Raw genomic sequence first — 27,171 nt, 5'->3', positions numbered from 1 at the left:
ATAAGAGACATAGTTGAGCCCAAGCTTTCTACAGCTGTCCGACTATCGCTGGTCTGTTAGAGGCGCCGCTACGACAGGAGAGCCGAGGCAGCTTCACTCACGTTGGGCTGCTGTTTCGGTTATGTCGGGCTCTACCGGCGGAGGGCAGGCCGCATAAACTCCTCTTCCTGACATACTTCTGTGAGGAACACAACTTATTAACAGCACATTTGCGTGAGAGGAAGTGTCAGTGTCTTTTAATAACTTTGGTGGCAGGGTTTATCACACCGTGAGCGTTACGTTTTACGATATGGCAGAGCTCAAGAAAACCCCTTAGCCGACGTCATACAGACAGACCGTAGCTAGCAGCAGTCTAGCCTGGCAACCAAGCCGGTTAGCATAGCCGGTTAACTTACTAGCTGGTTAGCTTAGCTACACAGCCGGTGGCGCCCCACTGTAGTGTTAGGCTACTTCACCCGGTACATGACTAACAACAAAGCTGCTGGTGCTAACCCTCAAACAATGTCATTTCACACTTTATTACAATGGACTGTTCCCTACTTATTAGGGGAAGGGGGTAGCTGGGGCGTGACTTCGTTTTTTTGTTGTTTTGTATTTTGACCCTCCCTAAAGCAACAACTAGATTTCCTTGAGCCAGCCTGAGTGACTGGCGGAAAATGCATGACCCTCCTTCTACAATAAATCAGTTATTAGATTTTTAAAACTTACCCGTTATGTTTGAAAGTTAAACGTTGACAAAATTCCGGAGCTGAAAAAAGCCACAGTTTTTCATTCTTGTCATGCATGTTGATTAGTTCATGCAAACATTTATTTTTGGTCAAATAAGACATAGGATAAAGTGATTTTAATTTAATATCCCTATTTCAAGCTCAGATTTGGTTAAGTTTTTTTTTTTCCTGACAGAAGCGTCATCACACATGATGTGTCCAAGGACTATCGGAAATTTGACAATCCAACAATAGATTCTGTTTTTACAGTTTCTGGCTATGACAAATGGTGTAATTTTGGTGATTTTTAAAGAAAACATATGTCATGTTGTCTTCAAAAATCTGCAGTGAAATAAATACAAAATGCAACCATTTAAATTTATATGCCCTTCCTTTGTCCAGGGGTCGAGAACCTTCACTATCAAAAGAGCCATATTTGACCAAAAATAATTTAAAAAATTTATCTGGAGCCGCAAAACATATTAATACTACTGTAGCCACTGCAACTGAGATTTTGCACATGTGGCTTCAGAGCCGCAGGTTGCCTAACCCTGCCTTAAACTGAACTAGAAAGTCCCTCCCCAGTGGTTAAAAACTATGATACAATTAGACAAGTGCATAACTTTAATATTTATATATAAGCTAAATAGGCACTATACAGAGCTTACAAACTTTACAAAATTCTCAACATGTTTGGCACATTTAGATTGTTTTCACTGTTTAAGAGCCATTCTGACCATATGAAGAATAGTTAAAGGAGAACACTGCCGAAATTACGATTTCCATGGCCTAAGAAAGTTCAGCTGTGAACTTGATGTGAACATGAGCTACTCTCTCAAAGCCAGAAACCTGAGAAGTCAGTCTCAAACTTGTGATGCCACAGGTCAAGACTGTATACTACAACATCACAAGTTTAAGTTCTAGTGCCATAGTTTTTGGATTTGGGAGAGTTGTTTATATACTAATGTTTTTGGAAGTGGCATTTATACTTCTGCGTCGTAGCCTGATGTGCACCTCCCCAGAAATGTAACTTCCCGTTACGTGGACCTCCTGTAAATCTTTGTAAGCTGAAAACGATTTCCCTCAGTGGAAACAAAGCTTTTATTTACTTTTATTTCACAGATAAGAAACAATAAATTGTGAAGAAAATAAAGCCTCCACAAAATAGCATTTTAAGTCTTGTGTGCGATTTATCCTGGCTTCATATGAGTATAGGAAATCTCCACTAGCCACTAGGCTAATTTATACAATGTAAAATGTCATAGGCTTGTGCTAATAACATTAGCATGTTGTATTTGTGGGGAAAATGTGTCCGGCAAGTGCTTTGTCTGTGAATCCTGCTGCGAGTTATAGTGAAGCTGATATGTGTACTTGTAATTGAAATTGTTCCTATTAAGCCATGTTTAATGTGTGTTTTGGGTGTGTTTTGAATCAACTGAGGTTATCAGTACTTCAAAGAAACCCCACCGCTGACTAGTGTTTTGAAGGTGTAACTGCAGAGTGACACAGACACAACACCATACAAGTATAAATGCTCACAACAGCGTAGGCCATGTGTATAGGCTACGGCGTAGGCTCTGCATAGAGCTGACGCACAAGTATAACCCCGCCTTTACACTGTAGGGATAACATGTATGAACTTTGAAAATGTCCTTTAAGCTCACTCAGTCCTGTCCTTTTCTGAGCATGCAGCTAAGGAAAGAAAAGTAAAACAAGTCTGGGACAGGTGGCAAGCTATGATGTGATCAGAATCAGTAATTGTTGAATTCCTGGCTTGGAGTCTGTTAATTGATGTGCATATATTAACTATTTGGCCTCATCACCAAAACAAACCCCAGTGTCTCTGTAAAGCCTGAATAAGTAAAGTGCCTGAGGTTGTCAGCATGACTTCTCAAACCGGAAGATTGTGGTTGTCTGTGTGGTGATGCCAGTATTCTCCTTTTGGCACAGCTCTGACACTATTCCTATTGGACTCCTCCTTATAAACAGAACTTAGCTTTCCAAAAGTACCAGCCCCAGAGGCACACAGTGCTATCACAGGGCAGCTGACGTCTCTTTAAGTGTTTGTTTCATTGTAATGAGCAAGTTTAATGGAGTTGATTGTAGCCAATTTTTATTCCTCTCCTTACATTGTAACTGTCACCCCCATGACATATTCAACCTGGGTTGCATTAGTGTGCTGCAGTAGGAATCTGGTCCTGTTGTGGCACACTTTGCCCTGCAGTGATTAAAACCTGCATGCTGAGAGCCAGGAGCAGGCTGTACTGAACTGTTTGGACAGAATCGTTTGTGCCTTTTAAACCAGTTAGAGAGCAACCATGCCTCCAGGCAAAGTTTCTGTGTCACATGGTAAAACTAACCACACGGCTTTGCTGTTATGAGCTATTAAACTGCATTCCCCTTTGAAAGAGTATTGTAGATGTGTTCTCCACCCTTTACTGTTTATCATACTATATTTATAATTTATTACACCACTAGACATACATATGTACATTACTCTGCACTTTACTGCTTTTTACTGCGTCTGGTTAGATGCTGAACTTAATTGTGTTGGCTCAGTACCTGTACTCTGTGCAATGACAATACAGTTGAATTTAATCTAATCTAATCTAAGAGGGGTGACGTGGAGTGTTTCCACTAGCAGGAGGGAGTTGAGACTGACGACGGTAATGTTAATCGGTCACTGTAACACTGTGGTCCAGATCAAAACATCCCCACAGCTAGGAACCAGGCTGTCGTATGCTGTGTGATATTTCTTCTTGTGTTTGAAATTGCATCGAAAAATATTTTTACAATGGGTCAAATAACTATGTTTAATGTGAAAGATGTCTCTGGTAGTGATGAACCCACAGAGAATTATTACTAATACTGTAGTGTGTCTGAGCATTATGGAGCTTTTTAACCAAATTTAGGCTGCTGTCATTGTTTTCAGTAAAAAGCTCTGATAAATCCATTATACACTACACACTTCCTGGTATGAAATTGAGTTTGAATTTGTTGGTGTACAGATCTAGGACTCAAACCTCAATATTTTTTTGTCTTAGTACCCTAAATGTGTCCACAGCGCCAAGTGTCAGAAATATAAAGGTAGCCTTGGGTGGTATGATGGTATTACAGTGATACTGATGGTTTTGTGTGCACCATTGCACAAAGGTACACTTACATACTGTATACCCCAGTGATATTCCAGGAAGGTATGAAGAAATAAAACAAAAAATAGATACTGCCCAAGCCTACTTGACAGATACAGGAAGCTGCACTGAATGTAAAAATTCAATGTAAAAACAGCTGAGTTTTTTTTGTTTTTGTTTTTGTTTTTTTTTTATTATTAAAGGGTAACTTTTGAATTTTTCAGCTTGGAATCTTTTTCCCCATGTTTTTGTGTTTTGAAAACAACAGTGTTTGAAAGTGGTCCAGTAATGAGTGCTGCAGCTGGCAGCAATGTAACCACTCAGGGCGGGTGCACCCCATCAGTTTACATCCATTTAAAGTGCTTGTTTTTGCCCCTTTGGCTCAGATTGTTATTATGAGTGTCTAAGAAATTTATGTACCCCACAGAGAAATGAAACTTTTTTCTTTACCTTTCACTGGTCTGACATTCTGAAATCTAACTATAGGTGACTTCTTGCAGTTGGAAACTAAAAGAGCCACTGACAGGCTCAGATTGTTATTATGACTGTCTTAATGGAACAAGTGTAAGGTAATTACTCTGCATGCTCCTCTCCATAATGTTGTCAGACACCCATTATAACTGTGAGCCTGTTGGCAGCAGAAACAAGCACCTTTTAGAGGACAGAAATTGACGAGGTACATATTTCCCTGCCGGGTACACTGCAGTCTGTTTCACCACAGTCGGCTGCAGTGCTCGTTCAATACTAGACCAAATTTCAAAAATTGTTGCTCACAAGAGTAACTTAGACACAGACATGTGACAATAGGATCCAGGTTGAAAACTACCAAGGTCACACATTATAATAAATAAATGGGGTGTATCTTTAGTGTTATTTGGCGTCCCGATGGTCTAGTAGCGGTAAGATGACTCAGACTTTCAAGGAAAGGGCAGGCACTTCTCAGTCATGTATCACACCCTCTGTGTGGTGACTATGAGTTGTTGCTTGCAGGACAGAGGTACATGGTACCAGCTTTGCAGACTCCCCATGCTGATGCTACAGAAAATTAGTTATTTTTTACTGGTAGTAGCAGTGACATGTTTCAAACAACAGGCTACCCAAACGTGATACAGCTTTGCTTATGATGTACCTATGATAGTGTTATTAATGTAACTTTTCTCTTACACACTCGAGACATTGCGCCCTGCTCTTTGTCATGTTTAAATAAGCAAGTTGTCATGGGATAGTAAGGTTTGAAGTCTTATGCAAACAGTCGTGTGTGTCGTTTATGTTTCTTTATGAGCGTTCAGACAATGCACTTCAGTTAATTATTAATGAGAAAAAGTCATAACTGCCTGCATGCATGCTTAACAACGATCAGAAGACAGTGTTGTAGTTCCTTTTATGTGCCTGATTTGCAACAGTGTCATTCTGCACGTGCAGTGCTGTCTCTGTTGGTTAGTGATGGCCTCAGCTTGGCTTCTTCTCAGGCAACACCCTGTAAGGGGAAACAAATTACTGTATGATCATTTTTTCTAACTGACACACTGTAAATAGAGATATTTCTGCCTTGCTCCCTGAGGAGACTCTTCATCTTGTGTTTCACCACAATAAAACGGTCAGTGTTTATCTAGCAGTGAGCTAAGGGGCAGTAAGTTGGGGTTGTTCTGCTATGAGTCTCTAGCCCCTTTACATGAAGGTCACGCTATAGAGCTGGTATGAAGTCCCTTCTTTATGCTGCCTTTACATTTTTACAGAGCCAAGCACTAGCAGCATCATTCCGTTCCAGTGTGTGTTATTTTAGATAGCATTCCAGCATTGTGGAATCAAAAGAGGTGTGACAGGCATGACTTGTAACACAACAACATCAGCCTCTAATATTCCATACAGTTATGCAATTGCAGCGCCTTATAAACAATAACAATGGCATAACATGGCAATAACAACCATTTACCGTCTCTCTTATTTGACGGCTGATTTCGTCCTCTGCTCAGAGGTTAAGGAGCTCCCGGACCTCGTTGTTTTCCCAATTTGCAGACACTTTGGTCTGCTGTTTTTGTTTTTTGATTCAGCTGTTAACCGCTACCAACCGACTTTTAAGTCGTTTGTGGTTGATTGCACGCATAACATGTGTTACGTGCGTGTTACCCATGATCCTGTCCTGTCTGCTGTCCCATTTATACAGACCTAGTTTTGATACTGTTACTACCTCTGATGCCGCCTTAAAAGTGAAACTACTCTGTCCCCACATTCCACGATCGTACCTTTTAGGTCAATTTTACACTCTCTTTAAGGCAGGAATATCAAGCTGTTAAAATGTATTTGAAAATTGAATTTCCCCTTGGGAATAATAAAGTATATAAAATGAAAAATTAAGAATGGGGGCACAGAGTTGTTTTGCCTTGATTCCGCCATTGGAGGTAGTAACAGCGCCAAAACTACGCTTGTACAAAACAGCTGACAGAACCGTATCATGGGCAGGACAGGTGTGATATTTTGACGACTTGTTAAGCGTGCAATCCACTGCGGGAGATTTAAAAGTAGCTGATAGCAGTTAGCAGCTAACTCAAAGAGGAAAAACAGCAGATGAAAATGTGCCCAAGCTGGGAAAACAATGGGATTCAGGAGCTCCTTACCCTCTGAACAGAGGATGAGATCAGCTGCCATATAAGAGAGATCATATAACAGAGATGGTAAGTGGTTGTCATTGCCATGTTTTGCCTTTGCTACTGTTTAGAAAGTGCTGCCCACATGTATGTTATATCTCAGGCTAGAGGCCGAGGCTCTTGTGTTACATGTGAAGCCCGTCAATCAATCAATCAATTTTATTTATAAAGCCCAATATCACAAATCACAATTTGCCTCACAGGGCTTTACAGCATACGACATCCCTCTGTCCTTAGGACCCTTGCAGCAGATAAGGGAAAACTCCCCCAAAAAAACCCTTTTAACAGGGAAAAAAAAAAACGCCACTTTTGATTCCATGACGTTGGCATGCTGTCTTAAATCACACACTGGAGCGTAATGATGCCGCTGGTGTTTGGTTCTGCGTAAAAATGCAAAGGTGGCATATAGAAGAGACCTAGTAGTAACCCTATAGTGCGATCTCTGTGTATAAAGGGCTTTATATAGGATGGAGAAGCAGCAAAACAATGTGTAAAAGGGACTTCTCCCACCTGAAGGAGGAAAATTCTCCAGGTTAGCACCATGCAGGAAAGCAGAGCAAACGAGGAGCTGTTAGTGTTTCAATACTACAGTCTTGCCACTGAAATGTTGTTTGCACAGCGCTGATATCACCTGGGGAGCTCCTGTGTTTGTAATAATCACACCGGTTGTCTGTGATTTTAATCCTTTTAACCTAACGAATACCATTTGCACCAAAACTTGTAATGCACACACACAACAATGTCACACAACTGGGCAGCTGTGGCTCAGGAGATACAGCGGTCGTCTACTAGGACAGCTTTAATTTTTCCATTTCACATCTATGAGTAGACGCCTGCCAAGCTGCAGACCACTGCTTTAGACCAACAAACAAAGAACAACAGTTTTGTTTTAGCCATCCATTGCTGTCTTTCCAGTGGCTTTTCAGACTCCACACGTGGGTGTTTTTGCGGCCTGCCGCTGTTTTTTCAGCCAGGAAAGTGCAATGAAAAGCGGGTTTTTTAAGCAAAAATGGATCTTTTCCAAACCATAACCAAGTAGTTTTTGTGCCTAAACCGAACCACCCCTTAACCACAGTGATGTTGAAATATTTTTACATATCTGCGACATAATAACTTACAACTGTAATGTATTCATAGTTTGCAAAAACGTACAATGCCTTTTTTTTGTGGTGATTGGGTTCTGAAGCTGGCTTTACAGCAGTCTGTCTAAACTCCCGCTAAAAAGATATAGCTTACAGCGAGCAAAAAAGGTCACAAAGCTTATGTGTTGCAGTTTTGGTCATCATCCATCCATTAGCTGAATGCCCATCCGTGCTTAAAAGTAAATCATGTGTTATAAAATCACCCAGTTTCTTGCCAATTAAGCCACAGTGTCAGCCTGCAGAGGTTTTTACAATAGTTTTATTGGCCACTTAGACTGATCCAGACTAAGTTTAACATCTTCTCTCTAGCCCTCTGTGACACAGCTACATCATGACATAATACATAATAACAGCTTCAGTAGTTCTTATGGTTGTGAAACGCTCTCACTGAATCCACACATCATAGCTGGAAAGCGGCACTTTCAGCTGCCTTACTAGTCAATGTTTCATCTAAGCTAATTTTAGATTACTTTCTGTGATGATGGGCCCAAACAAGCATATTTCATAGCACAAATACTAACCCGAAATCTCATCAGCAGTATGCATTTATCAGGAAGTTTGGGTGACTCAGACATTTAGTACACTATACCGCATGCTTCCTTGAATTCGTGAAGAAAACCTTTGTTTTTCTGGCAGGCCTCGATGGGGAACGGAGAATACAAAAAAGGTGAACTTTCGCAGTCCACATTTAACAGCATTTAAAACTGTATCAAAACATCTGTTTACGAACTCTCGCACAACTTGTCTAGTCCTATTATCCTGCTTAGAACTTCCTTTTTTTCCTTTTTATTATTTTTATATGATTTTATGCTTTGCACCATGAGGTTTTACTTACAATCTCTTTTCACAAACTTTTTTTTATAAAGGAACTATACTCAGTACTTCCCAAAAGTGTTAATTTCGTTGATGAAAACTATGAAGAAAAGTTTTTGTCAACCACCTTTTGTCAACCACCTTTTTTCCATGACGAAAATGAGACGATGTTGAGCTAAAAAAAGGTCTTGATAATAAAAACTAAGACAAAATCTTTGTTTCATTTTCATTGACGAGACGTTGACTAGTGGACACTGAAAGCCGAGAACAGCCATGTTTTGTAATTGACTTGAAATGCTGTATGAGCGTCAGGCTGGCAAACTACAGTAAATAGTGTGTGCCAGGATGTATTGCCACCCGCTCGCTGAACGGCAGCAGAGCAATCAGCCATCGGCCACAAGACTTCACAGCTGATCCCTGCCGGACTCCACTCAGTCTGGACTTTATGGGTTGCTGCAGTTTGACTGGCAGATAGAGTGCTCAGTTGTCTGTGAGTGTAGCTGTGCTGTAAGTAAACAGTTTGAAATTTTAATTTCCGATTCTGTGAGAGGACACGAGTTTAAACCTCCAGACTAACATGTTGCAGATTAAGAAATCATTCAGGCTTTAATTTTGTTATTTCTCTGCTTCTTAACAGTGAGATAGATAAGTCAGAGTTTACAGTGAACCTAGGTACAAATCCTGGTTGTCTCAGATTAGTTGTTTGTGGTGCCAAAGTTTTTCAGAGCATAAATAGAGAGATATTTTGCTTTTCAAATGATGTATGTGCTCGTAAATCACCTCTTAAACCTGTCAAACACTGCTGGAGAAATTAGTTTGTAAGTGTGCTGATATATTTTATAGTTGAAAATATAGTTTAAAAATGTCCAAATTAAATTTTTACACAACCTGTCACCTTGATTCTAATTACTGATACATGACTTAGCCTCACTGGATTTGTTTAAAGATTAAAAAAACATATAAACATATTGACTAAAACTATGACAGGTAAAAATGACTAAAATCAATAAGTCTTTTCATCTGAAGACTAAGCCTAAAGCTGTCAAAATGAACACTGCTTTCCAAACGTGCATTTTTGCTAAAACATTACGATTTAAAAGATGTCAGTTAAACAGTCTCATGCATGGAGCAGTAACATGCCTGAATAAGTGCATGAATCTGAACTCTGCTCAAGCAGGGCTTATATGCACGCTTGAGCCTGGGCACACTCAGGGAGCACGACTTGAAGGCGTAAGTGTTTTATACTGTAACATTTTATTGAAAATGCATGTGCTTGGGAAGTACTGAGCATATGACTGGATAAATTAGATTTGCATGAGTTGTGAGCGTTTGTAAACAGCTGTTTGGATTAGGGATGCATGATAATATCAGCACGTCATCGGTATTGGCCGATATTGGCTTTGAAATGAAATATCGGAATCGGCCAGTATGCTTTTTCTTATTTTGCACAATGAATATGTCTCCATCTGCTGGTGGGCCATAACAATAACAGCATGCATGCATAATATGATGTTAATTCCACTACAGAAGCAACTTGATGATCACTAAAATAAGGTGGGGAAAAAATGGATGTATCGTTATCAGTTATCAAATAAGTTGTTACATATTGGCATATCGGGTATCTGCAAAAGAACTAATATCCTGCATCCCTAGTTTTGATAGAGTTTTGCTGCTGTTAAATGTGGACCCTGATTGCTTCAACTGATGAAGAATGTTTGCCTTTTTTGGATTCTCTGGTCATTTTGTTAAGGGTCTTGTGCTACAGCCACACACGGTATGCGGTAGGTTATGGTAAAAAAAAAAAAAAAAAGAAGAAAACACTTATCTGCAACGTCTCAGTTCAGGGATTGGATTCTTCAAGGTACCTGGCTAATAGAAATGGGCCCTGTGTACTGTATGCCCTGAAGGGCAGACTGTTCGTTCTTGTCCATAGTATTACAAAACACTGTGCAGTCTGTGTTTTTTGTGTCTGAGAAGCCTTTTAAGTCATGGATCTGTTACTCAAACTGGACTTATTTGAACATAGTGGCTCAGATACAGATAGAACTTCAGCGACAACACAGGGTCTAGCAAAAACCATAGCTTAAATATTGTCATGCAGTGTAATGAAATGTCATGTGGCAGGGTGCGGTGTTGGTCAGTCAAATACTTGACAGATGCTGGTCTATGCCAAAACAGTAAAAATAGGATGAGAGTAGAACAGACATTCCCATTCAAATCAACATAGCAGGATGGTCAGAGCAGTGGCCATTTTTTTGTTTACTGTTAAACTGATAAGAATGAACCATCACTATGTTGTTGCTTCATTCAACACTTTTGCTTTGGTGTAGCCAGGGATATCAGTCTGTAGAGATTGCGAGTAAATGGACTTAGGATTTTTCATCTAGTTGATTGCTCTTCAGGATATATCAAAGCTCCTGTTTCTCTCTGTTCCAGTGCAGCTCCTCCTGTCCCTGACCCGTGAAAGCTGTCCTGTCCAGCAGTGTGCAATCATAGGATGTCCCGTAACCCTGACTTGAAGGACGACCCAATGGAGTGCCCACTGTGTATGGAACCGCTGGAGATCGATGACGTCAACTTCTTCCCCTGCACCTGTGGATACCAGATCTGTCGCTTCTGCTGGCATCGAATCAGGACAGACGAGAACGGTCTCTGTCCTGCCTGCAGAAAGGTAGATCTCCATCTTTTTTAAAGTGTGTTTAGCCTGACAAAGTGTGTGCACCAAAAAAGTGTAGGATTTCCTGATAACTGATACTAGTCCCACTGAAAGTGATGAATTCATCTCATTCACACAAGCCCTAATGCTCATATTGTGTTTCAATACATCCCATGTCCAATGATCATCCTTTTCAGGTGACTGGTATGCACAAGAGAAAACATTAAATCCATTCCATTCAGGGTACTCGGAGAAGTATAGAGATGGGGCTTTATTAATTAAATCATCTTTAACTGAATTTGGCTTTATCTTAATTGTTTTATTAATCTATTCCTTTTTTGCCTCCACGCTGGTGATAGCCGTGGCTGGAGCCATTATGTTTTTGGGTTGTCCGTCCATGCGGATATTGTAAACGTGATATCTCAAAAACACCACGAGGGAATCTCTTTAAATTCGGCACAAACGTCCACTGGGACTCAACAGTGAACCCATAAGATTTTGGTAGTCATAGGTCAGAGGTCAAGGTCACTGTGACCTTGTTAGTCTTATTCTTATGAAGTGATATCTCAAGATCACCTTGAGGGAATTATTCCAAATTTGGCACAAATCTTCACTTGGACTCAACAATGAAAGTGTTAGAATTTGATGGTCAGAGGTCAAAGTCATTGTGACCTTGTGCCCGTCTCATTCTCGTGAATGCAATATCTCAAGAAGGCCTTTAGGGAGTTTCCTAAGATTTGGCACTAATGTCCACTGGGACAGTGTCCCTGTTCAATGAGGGATTATAACAAACATTTCAGGAACACTAACTTTGACTCCATATAAAGAGGTTTAAATGGTTAGGAGAAACTGCCCACTTTTTTCTAACCTGCTTTATCTTCTGACTGCTCGTGTTTATTGACCGGTCACACTTTGTTTTAGAGATGTCACCACGTTTCCAGATCTCTTCAATAAACTTTGAGTACAGTGTTCTCATAACCAATAGAAGTGATGACCAAAGCTACATGAATAAGACTAAGTTGCAATAAAGTGGAATTATTAATTCACTATGTATTTGTATTGCAGCCATTTCTCCTCTGACTGTTCTGCTAGCTATTTTTATAACATTTCAAGCATACAGTATTGTCAGGTAAATGTGGCATCACATGAGGAAGAAAATCACATATTGGACACCTTTATCTGAATGCAACCTCTGACACATCAGGAATAGGGTCAACAGTGGATTTCAGTGGCCATACTCACAAACATTCTGAGGACCCTCTCAGAGCTCTAGCTTGGCCTAAAAACTTCTACCAAGGAGTCCTAGTATAGGAGGACTTGAGGAGAGTTCTGACGACAGCTTAGAGTAATGAGCACAGGAGACAGAAACGTTTACCTTAGTGAGGAGGTGTGGTGTCCCCCCCCCCCCCCCCCCCCCCCCCCCCCCCGCACGTGCGCAAAAAAGAAAAAAGTTTGGCCATTGGAAAAGTAAACAATGATTTGTGCAAAGGCAATGCCATCATGTGCAAAGGCCTATCTCTCTGTAAAGGCCTTGGAGGTAGTCTCTTGTAAACAATTATAGGCTAAATAATGCCATTATCATGTGCAAAGGCCCATCTCTGTGTAAAGGCCTTGGAGGTAGTGTCACTTGTAAACAAATGATAAATAATGTCATGAACAAAAATGTCAATAGAACACTGAAAAAAGACCTCTTGCTTGAGGGGCTAAACCTCCCAACAGTGTCTGAGGCTCAAAACGAATCTCTGTGTGCACCAATAATGGCAGAGGAACTGAACAGGGCAATTTCCAATCTTAAATCTAACAAAAGTCCAGGGCTGGATGGATACACATCTGAGTGGTATAAGGTACTGAGGGAAACTTTGACACCCCTGCTGCTTGGGACATTCAATTGGGTGCTGCAGGGGGGAGAACCTCCCCCCTCCTGGGGAGAGGCAGTAATTACAGTTATCCCCAAATAGGGAAAAGATAGGCTGGACTGTTCAAATTATAGACCTGTGAGCCTTTTAAATCAGGATTACAAAATTTTTGCATCAATATTAGCTAAACGACTGGAACGAATTCTGCCTGAAATCGTACACCTGGATCAAACAGGCTTTATTAAACAGTGGCAAACTCAAGATAACATTAGACGTACATTACACGTGATCCATCAGATAAACCAGGAACAAACTGAAGCAATCATATTGGGCTTGGATGCCGAAAAGGCGTTCGACTCTGTAAGTTGGTCTTTTTTTATACAACACTCTGCATAACTTTCAATTTCATAGAACGTTTATTCGGACAATCTGGAGTCTCTATAACAAGCCAACAGCAAGAATTAAAATAAACGGTTCCCTTTCAGCATCCTTTGAGTTGGAGCGCGGCTGTCGACAGGGATGTCCTATTAGTCCTCTCCTGTTTGCCCTTTTTTATAGAGCATTTAAGTCAAATGATCAGACAAAATGATAATGTACATGGTATCTCATTGGTTGGTGAACATAAGATAGCACTTTTTGCAGACGACGTCCTGGTGTTCTTGTCACGCCCGGCCTCCTCTCTCCCTGCACTAATGCAAACACTTTCAGATTTTGGAGCAATATCAGGCTACAAATTAAACTCCCATAAATCTCAGATGCTAACATTCAAATACACGACAAGTCAACAGTTCAAAGATAAGTATGCCATTAATGAAGTGAACAAATTGAATTACCTGGGTGTGAAAATACCAAAGGACCTTACAAGTCTAACCTCTGAAAACTATGACCCTCTGCTCTCCAACATTAGAAAGGATTTGGACAGGTGGAACCTGTTGCCCTTCCTGGGGCTGATTCAATGAATAGAAATAATTAAACTGAACGTGCTCCCGAGGCTGCTTTATTTGTTTCAGTCACTTCCAGTGGAGATCCCTGAAAAGAAATTTGCTGAGTGGGATAAGTGGATTTCGAGATTTCTGTGGCAGGGAAAGAAACCTAGAGTTAGATACAAGACACTCCAGGTTCCAAGGTGTAAAGGAGGCCTTGCTCTCCCCTGCCTAAAAACTTATTATCAAGCTGCCCAGATTAAACCCTTGATCCATATTTGTGACCCAAGCTATTCAGCTATATGGAAAACCATTGAATGCCATTTCTTGGGCAAGATCCCATTACAGGCCATCATTGGGGACAATGAATTAAAACACCATCTTGAGGCAAAGCCTAACCCATGGCTAGAGGTATCACTTAAAACCTGGTTTAAAATGGTGAAGTTATACGGGCAGAAGGAACCTTATTCATTGATTAGGTGGGTGACTTATGACCCAGGCTTCACTCCAGACAGACTGAATGCAACCTTTAAGTTGTGGCAGCAGCGAGGGATCAATATTTATTTGGACCTCTTTGAAAAAACCTCTCTTAGTTTTCAAAGCTTGAAGGATCAATATGGAATAATCAACCAGGACCTCTTTAGATATTTGCAGTTAAGGCACCATACAAAAAGAATAATTAACAAAGATGATCTGGGAAAATCTACATCTGGTGTTAAGAATCTTTATTGCTGCATACAGAGCAGACCTAGGTGCAGGGACTGTTTCCAAGTTATATAAAGGCCTTTAGGAATTAGGTGGGACCAATACATCTTACATAAAAGAAAGATGGGAAAATGAAGGAAACTTTGTACTATCACTAGAGGATTGGGAAAATTTAAATGACATGCAATGGAAATCAACTAACTCTTTGTCATGGAGAGAGTTTAATTGGAAAAACAGGGTCAGATATTTTTTAACACCTGCATTCAAGCACCCTGGGGGGAGGCAGACAACATGCTGGAGAGGCTGTGGGACAGACAGAGCAAATCACTTTCATGTGCTTTGGGAATGCACTGTGATTCATCAATATTGGATTGAAATTAGAGACAGTATGAAAAATGTATTAAGATGTGGCATTGATTTTTGTTTTCAAGTTATGTATTTGGGTAAAAAGCCACACCAACTTTTAGGTTTCTCAAAATTATATATGTTCAACATAATGCTGGTTGCCAGTAAAAAAGCGATCACAAAAAAATGGCTAAAATCAAAGAGCACCCACACTAGTAGCATGAAATTTACCTCATGGAAAAATTAACATTCGCTCTAAGACTCAAGATGGATCAATTTGAAAAATGCTGGAAAGGATGGATTGATTTCATTAGCCCACATAGATCAGACTTCAGGTTATAATGGAACATCATTAGTAATGTAACCCCCATGTTCGTTTTTTTCTATGCTACACGCCTCCCTTTTATTTATTTATTTTACTTTACCTCTATTTTTAATTCTTTTACTTTCTTTTCTGTTTGTCCAATTTGTACTGTTTCAGTTGTTAAAAAAGTGTACAAAGTATAATCACTCTGTATATGTTGACTTTAAACATAATAAAAAGATAATTAAAAAAAAAAAAGAACAGTGAAAAAACTATTGCAAATAAACACTAAACACTGCCATGTGACAGGTGACAAGTGACAACTTTAAACTCTTTTAAACAAATACGTTAAATAGTGCCATGTGCAAAAATGTCAATAGAACACTGATGATTAAGAATAAGATGGGCTTGAACAGGGCACATAAAAAAGGGGCAGCAGACTTGGTATCCTGACCTGTTTACTCAGACTAGTGTTGTAGATGTGAATCTGACTCGTGGCTGCTGTTGCATGTGATCACTCTACTCTATGCACTAGTGTTTACTCCAGGTTCTTGCTAAGAAACACTAGCATGTTTACCATTTCAGGTTTCAGGCAGGATCTGAGGCATTAACAACATTTCCTCCAGAACTGAAAACCCGCTCAGATGGGGAGCTAGTCGCTGGTATGCACAGGTACTTTTTTGCCACTTTACTTAGAGTGGGAAGGTGTACCTGACGCTCTCTCCACCAATCTAGTGGATTTCCCTCACTATCCTGCACAGGAGACACTGAGTAGCTGCTCAGCTCTGCTTCTACTGCTTGCTCAGGTGACACAGTGGGTGCAGTCTTTGCTTCTGATGATGTAGAAGGCTGAGGCTCGGTGCTGTCTGCGGTACTTCCTGTGTGGACTGCAGCTGCTGACTTCATCTCGGTTTTCACTTTCTCCTGAGTGGCGGTGACACGGTCTGCAGAAATGTATGCTGCTTTGAATCTCGGGTCAACAAAACTGGCTGTGTCCCAAAGCTCTACAGTGGGGGGATCTAAGAATTTGTCATCAAGGTACGCAAGGATGTCAGATTTGATGGCTTTGGTCAGCGCCACGTCATCTTCTTCCTCAGCCAGCACTCGTGAGCAGAGGATGTGGAGGACAGGCTTCACAGATGAGATGGTGACATATTCTTCCCCTGACAGGGCGTCGGTGAACTCCACCAATGGAGCGAGAGCTTTGTTGACGGCCTCCAAGACATCCAGGACTGACCATCTTGGAACAAGATGCCTTGATGCTCTGTCATCAGCAAGGACCTGTAGTAATAATAATAATAATAATAATAATAATAATAATTATTATTATTATTATTATTATTATTATTATTATTATTATTATTATTTATTTATATTGCACTTTTCATCTTAAATGACAGATCAGAGCAATTACAATAAAGGCTAAAATCATTACCTGAGCCCAGCCACTAAAAAAGACATACAATAAAATAGAGTACCAAGGATCATGTAACCTACCTGTGTGATGGCATTCTTCTGCTCCAGGATCCTTGCTGTCATCATCTGCATGGATCCCCATCTGGTTGGACATGCCGTTTTGAGCTTGTGCGTTGGCAGGTTCATCTCTTGTTGTACCTTCCGTAATGCCTTCTTCTTTTTCCAGCTGTAGGAAAATGCACTGACGATCTTTTTGCAGACCTTCATTGCCCGTTCCACAGGGGCTTGTTTTTTCAGGGCGTTTTCTGTAACACACGCACACACACACACACACACACACACACACATATTAAGAAAAGGAAAAATAGCTGTAGCCATTTAGCTGTAATTTTATAGCTATAACGTTACTGCTGTAGCTCTACTATGTGGCGATAAGATATAATTTAAAATTTTAATATGGCCTACATTATACAACTGAACACACACAAACAGAGAATATAACAGCCAGTCACCACCCAAAGATATCCCCATTAAAATGCGCACACTTACCGATTGCCAGGTGCAGCCTTTGCCCAAAACATTGCACCCGCGTCCATTTGTTGAGCTCGGCAGCTTTCACAATATTTGCGCCGTTGTCAGTTGTTATGGCGACAAGGTCCTCTTCTCTGATGTCCCATGCAGTCTGCATCGTTCTCAAGCCCTGTCCGACCATCTCTCCTGTGTGATCAGATGGAAAATATGCCGTCTCGAGCACTCTGGTGCGCAGTTTCCATTTGTCATTGATGTAATGTACTGTCAGACTGATATAGGGGTCCATGGTGCGACTGGACCAGAGATCGGATGTGGCTGCAACGTGCTTAACATATCTCAACTCAGCAGCGACCTTTTCTCTCTCTGTTCTGTACATGCTGGGAATCACAGTTTTTGAAAAATACTTTCGCGATGGCAGGCCGTATCTCTTGTCGACGGTTTTCATGAGGTGTTTGAACCCCTTGCGCTCCACTGTAGCAATGGGAGCCATGTCTTTTGCTATATGGTAGCCTATCGCATTGGTGATTTTGATCCATCTTTTTGACGTTCGCTCATATTGTTGAGTACTAGCAAATGCTTCGGTTATTGACTGCTGCCTGGAGGTGGAAGCACTTTTTGCTGGTCCTCCTGATCGCTTCTCACTTTGAGCTTTTTTTACTTCTTCGAATTGAATCACGTGGTTGTACTGCAGGTGGTGGAAGAGGTTGGATGTGTTACCTTGACTTGTCGCAACAGTCTTTTGGCACAGTTTACATTTGATGGTTTTTTGATCGACATCGTCCTTGCTGAACCCAAAATGTTGCCAAACGATTGAAGCATTTTTTTTGGGAACAAGCTGCTGCTCTTCCTCCTCGACCAGATCTATCTCTACCGCCGCAGCTGCCGCTTCGACATTTGAACCGTCCTCCATTTCGTCACCGTCTCTTTCCCTTCTTGTTACAGACTGGATGGGGTGGAGTCACGTGACTAACGTTACACACGCTGGACTACGTGTGCAGCGTCTTAAAGGGACATGAGCATAGCCTACCTACACACACACAGCCAAAAAAGACAAAAACAACTTTACTCTTCTTTTTTTTTTAACACCGAATATACCGACATGGGCAAAATGACGTCAGTTATCGTCGTAAATTTCGGTATCGGTAAATTTTCGGTTTATCGCCCAGCCCTATTTCTAGGTATGATGTATTCTTTTAAAAAGATATGATTGATTGTCACACACATGCCCTTCTGTGAGCCTTCAAGGTGTGGACACCAAGTGGAAATGAAATGAACTGTGTCACAATATGAGAATGTGAAAGTGCTGTAATTGTTAGTGTGATCACTCTGGTGATGGAAGGTGGTGATGGAAGGTTGAGACAGACAAAGGCCATCACTGCTGCATTTTTCCAGTTGCACATAAATTAGTGGTGAGATAACTTTTTTGTAGCGTTATAGCATTATTACGTTGGTTGGGAGATGTGAGTCCCTCTCTAATGAGATTGTCCATAAACATTATGCCTGCATGATCTTATCTGTACTGTTTCATTAACTCATTGTTATTCAGTGAAAATTTCTCTTACCCCCATCTTACCACCATTTTCTCCTCTGCTTAAAAAAAACATCTTAAGCCTCTGAAAAGTCCTCCTTCCTACTCCTAACAAGGGCTGTGATCAACCAAAGAAAATCTTGGTCGACTGAAATTCTACATACTATTTGATTGGTCCATGGGGGAAGAAAACTGAACAGGTTATCACTAGACTAACTAAATCGCCACAGTGTGCAGAGTGCACGCCACCTGATAGCACTGTGTCCACCAAAGTGTTTTTTCCCTGTCACAAAGCTCAACAACAGCTCATCCATTGCAAGTTACCTCTGTGTTCAGGCTAAACAGCTAAAGTAAGCCATTCTGCTGCTCCAACAAGGGCTCTGATGTGATCCTATTCCTTTCAGAGGCTTTGTTATCCAGCCCTGAACTCCAGTGTCATTTTAGTCGACTTAGTGAAATAAATCCAACACTGAATGTCTTCTATTATCCATGTTCTGATTGAAAATAACAGTGAAAAATGTTGAACTTTGAGGAAAATGCAGTACAGTGGAGAAGGGGCAGAGCAAACACAGCATAAACCAACCATCACAGAGGACAAATACAAGCACTGAACAACAACCCCTGGCATTTTCAGCTGGGAAAAGAAAGGCTTTGTTAGACACAAGACTAGCGATTGTAGGACCAGTGAAAATTTGGTCAAACAAGTACATAACGACCAAACAATTGATCAACCCACCAGTTTACAGCCCTACTTCTAACAGTTTTTTATGTTCAGAGTTTTCTTAATGGAATCACCCATTTATAAATCAATGAGTCATGCTGTGTTGTCTTAAATTTGTGTAGAAAACTTTTTTTTTTCCCACGTCTCCATGGGAAACGGCAAACACATTGATTTATTGATTAACTGAGGACCACGTTTAACACAACTATATCAAAACATCCATTTACAAACTCAGGCATCTTGTGCAGTGTAATCCAAGTATGATTTATCTAGTTGTATGATCAGTGCTTCCCAAACACCTGCATTTTGATAAAGTTTTTCTTTTAAACGTGGTCCCCAATCAGTCGGTAAATTAATATGTGTACCATTTTCCTTTGAGGCATGCATGAACTCTAGGAAACACAGCACGACTTATTTACAAATGATCATTTTGTGAGTGAAGTATTCCTTTTTTTTCCCCTAAGATTCTTTATGAATAACTCTAGTAGGCACTAGTCTGAACTGTAGAGACAATTCCTGGAAAATGTCATAATTCTAAGAATTTTCTTAGAATTTTGTCACTTGAAGCAACTCTTTAATAGGAAGCCACATTGGTGTTAAAAATAAACTTGTCATTCCATCTTCAGTTGACATTTCCATCCTCAGCAAAGAGATGACTCACACTGTTCCTATGAGCTCCAGATTGTATGATATCTGACAGTGTTAGAGCATCTACAGAAGCCTTTAGTGGCAGGGTGAAAAAAGTTTTTTTTTTTGGTTTGTTTTTTTTTTGAGTAATGTTGACCAATACCAGTTGAACTGGTTTATGTGCAAGTTTATCTCCTACGTACAAGATGTTGTCTGCTATACAATATATTTTCTTCTACATTACTCCTACCTGTAGCTTTTACTTTTATGCCTCTGCATAAATATAGCTGTGGCTGTGGGCATTATGTTTTTGGGTTGTCCAACCGTCCGTACGTCAAATAGCCGTTCGTATGTCCATCTGTCCGTCCCATCCTTTTGAACACGATATCACAAGAAAAAGCCTCAAGGGGATTTTTTTCAAATTTGGCACAAATGTCCACTTGACTTGGATTTAAGGATGAACTATTTAGATTTTGGTGCTCAAGGTCAAAGGCCAAGGTTGCTGTGACCTTGCATCCATCTCATTCTTGCGAAAGCGATATCTCAAGAACAGCTAGAGGGATTTGATTTTTGTGTTTATAGGTCAAAGGTCAAGGTCACTGTGACCTTGTCTGTCTCATTTTCGTGACCACCTGAGGGGAATTTCTTCAAATTTGGCACAAAGGTTGACTTGGACTCGATGATGAAGTGATTAGATTTTGGTGGTCAAGGGTTAAAGGTCAAGGTCGCTGTGACCTTGCATCCATCTCATTCTTGTAAACAATATCTCAAGAACACCTTAAAGGAATTTCTCTAGATTTTACACAAACTTCCACTTGGATGGAAGAATAATCTAGTCAGAATTTTGTGTTTGAAGGTCAAAGGTCAAGGTCAGTGCAGCCTCACAAAATACATTTTTGGCCATAGAATTCATATACTAATTATGACAAAACTTCACACAAATGTCTAATAGGACATTAGGATAGGTTATTTATTACTTTTGAATAAGTTCTGTTTTATTCTGTGCATTGAATTTAGTTGTATTCATTTACAATGACAATAAAAGGAATTGAGTCGAATCGAATATGACTGGGCAAGTTTTTTTGAAATGATGTTTGTGTTCTGCAGCCGTACCCAGAAGACCCAGCAGTGTACAAGCCGCTGTCACAGGAGGAGCTGCAGAGGATAAAGAATGAGAAGAAGCAGAAGCAGAACGAGAAGAAACAGAAGATCACAGAGAACAGAAAACATTTAGCCAGCGTCCGAGTGGTCCAGAGAAACCTGGTGTTTGTAGTGGGGCTGTCTCAGAGGCTGGCTGACCCTGAGGTGAGACAACACACACACACAGAGTAAAGTAAGCATTCACAGTGTATGCAGCTGTGATGGTAGTAGCTATCTGGAAGAAATACTTTGACGCTGGTCTGATGTTGACTCTCTTAAAAGTGCAGCAACGTTCTGTCATGTACTAGAATAAGCATTACATGAATGGGATGTAATTGTGCAGCAGCATTTCAGTCTGCCAACTTCTCCCACACTCAGCAATCCTGGAAAACAACAGCAGCAGCAGTAGCACAGCGTCAGTGCCTGATGGCGTCTGTGATGACGTTTTATGCCATAAATATCTTTGAACCTATTAATCATCATTCCAGCAGTGAAGGGCAGTCTGTCTGAAAGCACCATATCAAATAAGTACAAGGCTCTGGGAACACTTAAATCTGGGTATGTGATTTAGAGCTACTCTCAAACTCTACATGCTGTTAACACTAAGTTCAACAGGGCACGCACGCACACACACACACACACACACACACACACACACACACACACACACCCACACCAAATGATGTCATTCTCTAAACTATTCATTCTGTCAGAAGAGTTCACCAAAAATATAATAGCACAATGGATTGTCATTGTTTCTTGTAGAGTAGAACAAATGCATTTTTATATTAAAGTGACAGTATTGAAAGGGCAATGAAGAATCTTCTGTGATTTATTTCACTTAACTTAAGATGAGATTTAAGACTATTTGGAGTCATGTCAGATTTATTTTGATCAATGAAAGTCGCAATGAAACAGTAGAGACATGGAACTGTCGAGAGCTGTTGGCCTTCACACACACCTCCCTCACCTGCCTTGTTAGATCGGGAGAGGGATGACTAAATCAGTGTAGATTTTGCCAGCTGAAATCCAAACACTTAAGTTCTACAAAATATTTGGGGTCAAATGTGGTTTTATATAATGAGGCCAAATTAAATGTAATTTGGCCTCATTATATTTATGTAACCGCTCCCAAGATCAAGATAAGCCCTCAAAAATATTTTTATTTTACTGGAAATAAAGAGAGGAACTTTGAAATAAAATACTCTAAATTACTTTTCTGACACACCGGTATGTTTAGCATGTCTGCTAACAGTCATTAAATATACTTAGTGTCTCGTGGCTTGTTCCCGTGCAGTGTATAAAATGACTGTATCCCGAACACAGAGTATAATTGTCACATTTTTTTAAGCCCCTGGCATGAGACTCGATTCAGCACACACAAACACACATTAAGAAAGACTCACAAGCCTGATATGTCACACACACTTCTCTGCCCATCCAGGTGACTTTCTCCCGAGTGGTAGTATGTGAGCAAGTGAAGCGCGTTTCTCATCTGCATACCAAGTATTTAGTATTTAGTAGCATTTTGCAACCATGGAGCAACTGGCAAAAATTATTAATATATGGTCTAGAGAGCAGTCAGTTTGTTTCCAGCTTATAATGAATAAATCATCACATTTAACATTTGCGATCATGGAGCACAAGTGCGACTTGCAAATATTATTAATATAAGAACTAGAGAGCCATTAGTTTCTATCTTACAGTGAAAAAATTCTCATGTTTAAAGGTGCAGCAGCAACAGTTTAACTTTGTGCTTGCTGCTAACATCTAGTTGTTGACTGGAGACTTTAAGTCCACAGTAAAAACATCAACACTTCTGTCCTGAGATGAGCCAGCTGCTTCAAAATAAAAGCACCAGTGGTTCTGCTTTGAATTTTTTTAATATACCAGTACTTCATTTAACTTCATTATAAGAGTGTTTTATTTTACTTAATTAGAGGAGATGTCAAAATATCTAGATATGTGCGTGTATTGCGTTATAGCCTAAAGATATCACAATATTATTTTTAAGCCATATCGTCCAGCCCAAGCGACACACACAGACAAACTGTATTTTTCATTTCACTGTCTGCTCAGAATGTCCAGGCTTGTTGTGTTAATACTGCAGTTCAGGGCTCAATAATAAGGATCGCCCAGTTGACTGTGGCTAGTACATCTAGCAACTCACTTGCCTGACTGGGCATTGGTAAAAAAGAATTAAACGCATTGTTTTTTCTGGAACTAATGATGGAAGTAGCTATGGAGCAAGTCATCTTGCTTCTTCCTCATCTCTTGAGAGTTGCATATGAGCAGTACCAATTGAACAACTGCAAGAAAATGGCGGCGGGTGAAGACAAAGTTTATAAACTGAAGCACCTGCGAGTATTTTACTCATCCTAAAAACAGGAGTTTAGTCGGATGGATGGCATTAGGGGATGTGGGCTAAACTCCAACTATGTATTGCGCAGTTTGCTGAAGTTTGAGAGCAAGGCAGATAAAACAGGTTGTTTGTCTTGACAGTTAACTTTAGTCTTTGTTGTTTTTTAATAATAATATATAAAACAGTCTGAATAAAGTCAAGTACAAATTTACTCGGGCAAGTAGGCTTCTGACCACTGTCCCGACCAGGCAAGTGACAAAAACATACCGTTGAAGCTTGCAGTTTCTCTCCGCATACCACCTGTTTTCTAACTGTACAAGATAACCTGTGAGCCGAGAGAAAACTCTGTTTGTCTTCTGTCTCTCTCTGTCATCCATGTCTTTCTTTCTTCCTGTTTATGTGTGACTGTCTTTGTGTTTTGGAGGAAGAGGATGGGAGGCTGAGCAGGCAGGACAGCTTCAGTCACACAAAGGCCACACAATAAAATGACCCCCCCCCCCACTGTGTGCTTACTGCCAAGACTGAGCAGAATGTCAAAACTGCCATCCAGCTTAGACCGCTGACACCAACACAAACACTTCCTCTGGGTTCTCAACTGTTAGTCTACATTCAGTTGATGATTCCTGTCTCTGAAGGAGCAATGTACAAGTGCCTTTTTGTCTCCAGACTTATGCTGTAAGTGTATTTTCCAAAAGAACTGCTCGTTCTTTCTTTCCCAGGAGAAGTTTGAGGTTTTATACTTAAACCTTCTGTCACAGGTGAAATACACAGGGCAAGGACTTGGCACGACATGTCCTCTGCAGAATGCACACATCCATTATAATCAACTGAAGCTGCTATACTGACCACAGCTCGCTGCTGATTTTTTTTTCTTTTCTCTGTGCACCCCTGAAAACTCCATAGCATTGTGAAACTCCCCCCCCCCCCCCCCCCCCCCCCCCCCCCCCCGGAGACACTCTGTTTAAAAATCAGTGAAATAAATACCTCATTGTACCAGAGGCTGCTGCAACACAGCAGAGGAACTTTGTGGGTGTTTTTACATTTCACATTACAATAAATCAATCAAATCGGTGAATTCTGTAGTTAAAGTGATCCGGTTAATTAATTCAGTGCCAGTTAATATAGCCTACGCTTCTAAACCCTACATAACAAACGACATTATCACTTGGCAGAACTCAATGTGCACACAGTGAAGCTGGCAGCAACCACATGCGGCAAAGACAAAGTCTGTGTAGCAGGTAAAAAAAACAAAAAACACTTGGCCCTGCCTAGGTGACACATTGTGTCCATGCCAGGCCCCAAGGAAGTTCACCGGGCTTTGAAGCCAATTTTTATATTGGCCAAACAGTGGAATACATCTGTGGCCCAATAAGGTTTTTTCACTTTGACTAACATGGTGAGAGAAACCTCTCTAAATCAGTGAATACAATTCCCCACGGAATCCCCACAAAATGACTCGTTCCACTATCGAGATTTGATTAATTTGATTTAATAACAATTGTTAAGTCTAGAAGAGCCGCACAATTGAATAATTTCATCTCCATTCAAGCTAGTGGAAAACTGAAAAAAAAAAGCTGGTGGAAGACTCTAGTGCACCTGCTCTATAGCTTGGTTCCACCAAAAACTAGGGATGCTCAATCTTGGATTTTTTTGCAGACATCCAATTTGCTGATATGTAACAACTCATTTGACAATAACCGATATATCCACTTTTTCTCATGTTATGCATGGGTACTCTTACCGTAATGGCCCACCAGCAGATGGAGACATAAAATACACAACTTTTCATTGCATGTAATATTCATTCATTTTGCAAAATAAGAAAAAAGCATTTTGGATAATTCTGTTAGTTCATCTCCAAGTCAATATCGGCCGACACCAATAAAGTGCGGATCTTATTGCGCATCCCTACTAAAAACCTTCAGGAAAGTACCTTTAGAACCAAAAGTAACCCCTACAGACATGTACCTAGACCCTAGATCATTTTCAGCGTTACTCCTGCAGACAGTACTCCTAAATGTGGGCGGGGCTGTTCTCACTCACTGCTCTGTCCAGCTCTTGCTGTATTTCCTCTTCACTGCTGATGCAGAGGAACGTCTGTTACATAACCTTCAAAACCAGCCACAACTTAGCTCTGAGCAAGAGTGACGGTTCTCTGTTGACCAATCAACGGACTACCGTGTTGCTAGCTCCACCTTGTAGTACCTTTTCAGTGTGCTAGGTACCCCAACAGAGCATTGACAGAAATGGGAATGGTTCCACTAGTACCATCCACAGCTTTTTGAACCCTACAATGGAAACCAGAGCAATAACCGTTCTAGTGTGTACCAAACTGAACTGAACTGGACTGCATGGTGGAAACCAGGCTTATGTGCCTCAAAGTGTAGAAGCAATGGCAATAATCTGTGTAATTTTATACATGGCATTTGAAGGTTTTTGGTTTCATGCACCACTGAGAAACTTTCATAGGAATGAACGGGACCCTGCCTCCAACATAGTATCCAGTTCTCTTAATACATCCATTGTCTGTGTCTGTCAGTGTTCTGGTGGAATAATATGGCACTATGAGCTTTCTAAGATATGATGGAGCTTGACCATTTAGAGCTTTATGAGTTAACAGTAGGATTTTAAATTCAATTCTGGATTTTACAGGGAGCCAGTGCAGAGAAACTAAAACAGGAGAAATATGATCTTGTTTCTTAGTTCCTGTTAGTACACGTGCTGCTGCATTCTGAATTAGCTGGAGAGTTTTTTGTTGTCTTTTGTTGTCTGTAAATTGCTATTAATAACCTTAAGGAGGAGAACGAATAAGAGACAGAATTTTCTGGAGGAGGTGAAATTTGGATGGCCCACCGAAGTGTTGTTTCACATTTGAACTTGGACTGGACTTGCATTTGTATAGTACCTCTGTAGTCTTCCGACCACTTAAAGTGCTTTTACACTACATGCCACATTCACCCACACTGGGGAGAATTTGAGGTTCAGTATCTTGCACAAGGAAATTTCGACATGCAGGGATAGAACAGTCAATCTTCCATGGACTGCTCTACCCCCTGAGTCACAGCCATTCGAAGAGCAATTTCAGATGATCTGTATTAGAATCATCTGCACAGCAACTGAAAGCTGTGATGCTCCCCTACTTACCATTTCAAATTCTGTTGCTAAAATTAAACAAAATGAAATAAAGACAATAGATGGACCATTAAAGCAATAACCATTTTGATAATGATGCTACATGACGACATTGACTATTTGTCTTCTGCATTTACAGGTTCTAAAGAGGCCAGAGTATTTTGGGAAATTTGGGAAGATTCACAAAGTTGTGATCAACAACAGCACATCATACGCTGGCTCACAGGTGAGGCCCTGCACAGCTAACAGCAGGTCGGAGTCAGCAGTCTGGTCAGAGGAAACTCTGTCAGAGAGCCACATGGATCAGACAAGTTTGTAATGTTAGCTTTGTTTCTGTTGTCTGCCCTTTCATCCCAGGGGCCCAGTGCCAGTGCCTATGTCACATATATTCGCTCTGAAGACGCCCTCAGAGCAATCCAATGTGTCAACAATGTAGTGGTCGATGGTAGAACACTTAAGGTAAGCTCGAGAGATGGAAGTAGCGCAT

General features: G+C 40.6%; 1 protein-coding gene and 1 pseudogene across 2 annotated transcripts in view; one reads left to right on the top strand and one right to left on the bottom strand.

The window, feature by feature from the left end:
- cnot4b (CCR4-NOT transcription complex, subunit 4b) overlaps window positions 1-27,171 on the top strand; it is a 50,752-nt gene that overhangs the window by 317 nt on the left and 23,264 nt on the right. Inside the window, exons 2-5 of one of the 2 annotated variants that reach the window (XM_078165087.1) lie at window positions 10,880-11,109; window positions 21,158-21,355; window positions 26,824-26,910; window positions 27,042-27,143. In XM_078165087.1, coding sequence (XP_078021213.1) covers window positions 10,936-11,109; window positions 21,158-21,355; window positions 26,824-26,910; window positions 27,042-27,143 — 561 coding nt within the window. In that variant the 5' untranslated portion in view covers window positions 10,880-10,935. Of the gene's footprint in view, window positions 1-10,874; window positions 11,110-21,157; window positions 21,356-26,823; window positions 26,911-27,041; window positions 27,144-27,171 lie in introns of both variants that reach the window. The other variant, XM_033614931.2, reaches the window with a different exon arrangement.
- LOC144461813 (E3 SUMO-protein ligase ZBED1-like) lies at window positions 15,068-17,664 on the bottom strand (annotated as a pseudogene).

Source organism: Epinephelus lanceolatus, chromosome 23, assembly GCF_041903045.1.
Source record: "Epinephelus lanceolatus isolate andai-2023 chromosome 23, ASM4190304v1, whole genome shotgun sequence".
NCBI classification, from domain to species: domain Eukaryota; kingdom Metazoa; phylum Chordata; class Actinopteri; order Perciformes; family Serranidae; genus Epinephelus; species Epinephelus lanceolatus.
The sequence above is the reverse complement of the archived record's forward strand: the minus strand, read 5'-3'. Positions and strand labels throughout refer to the sequence as shown.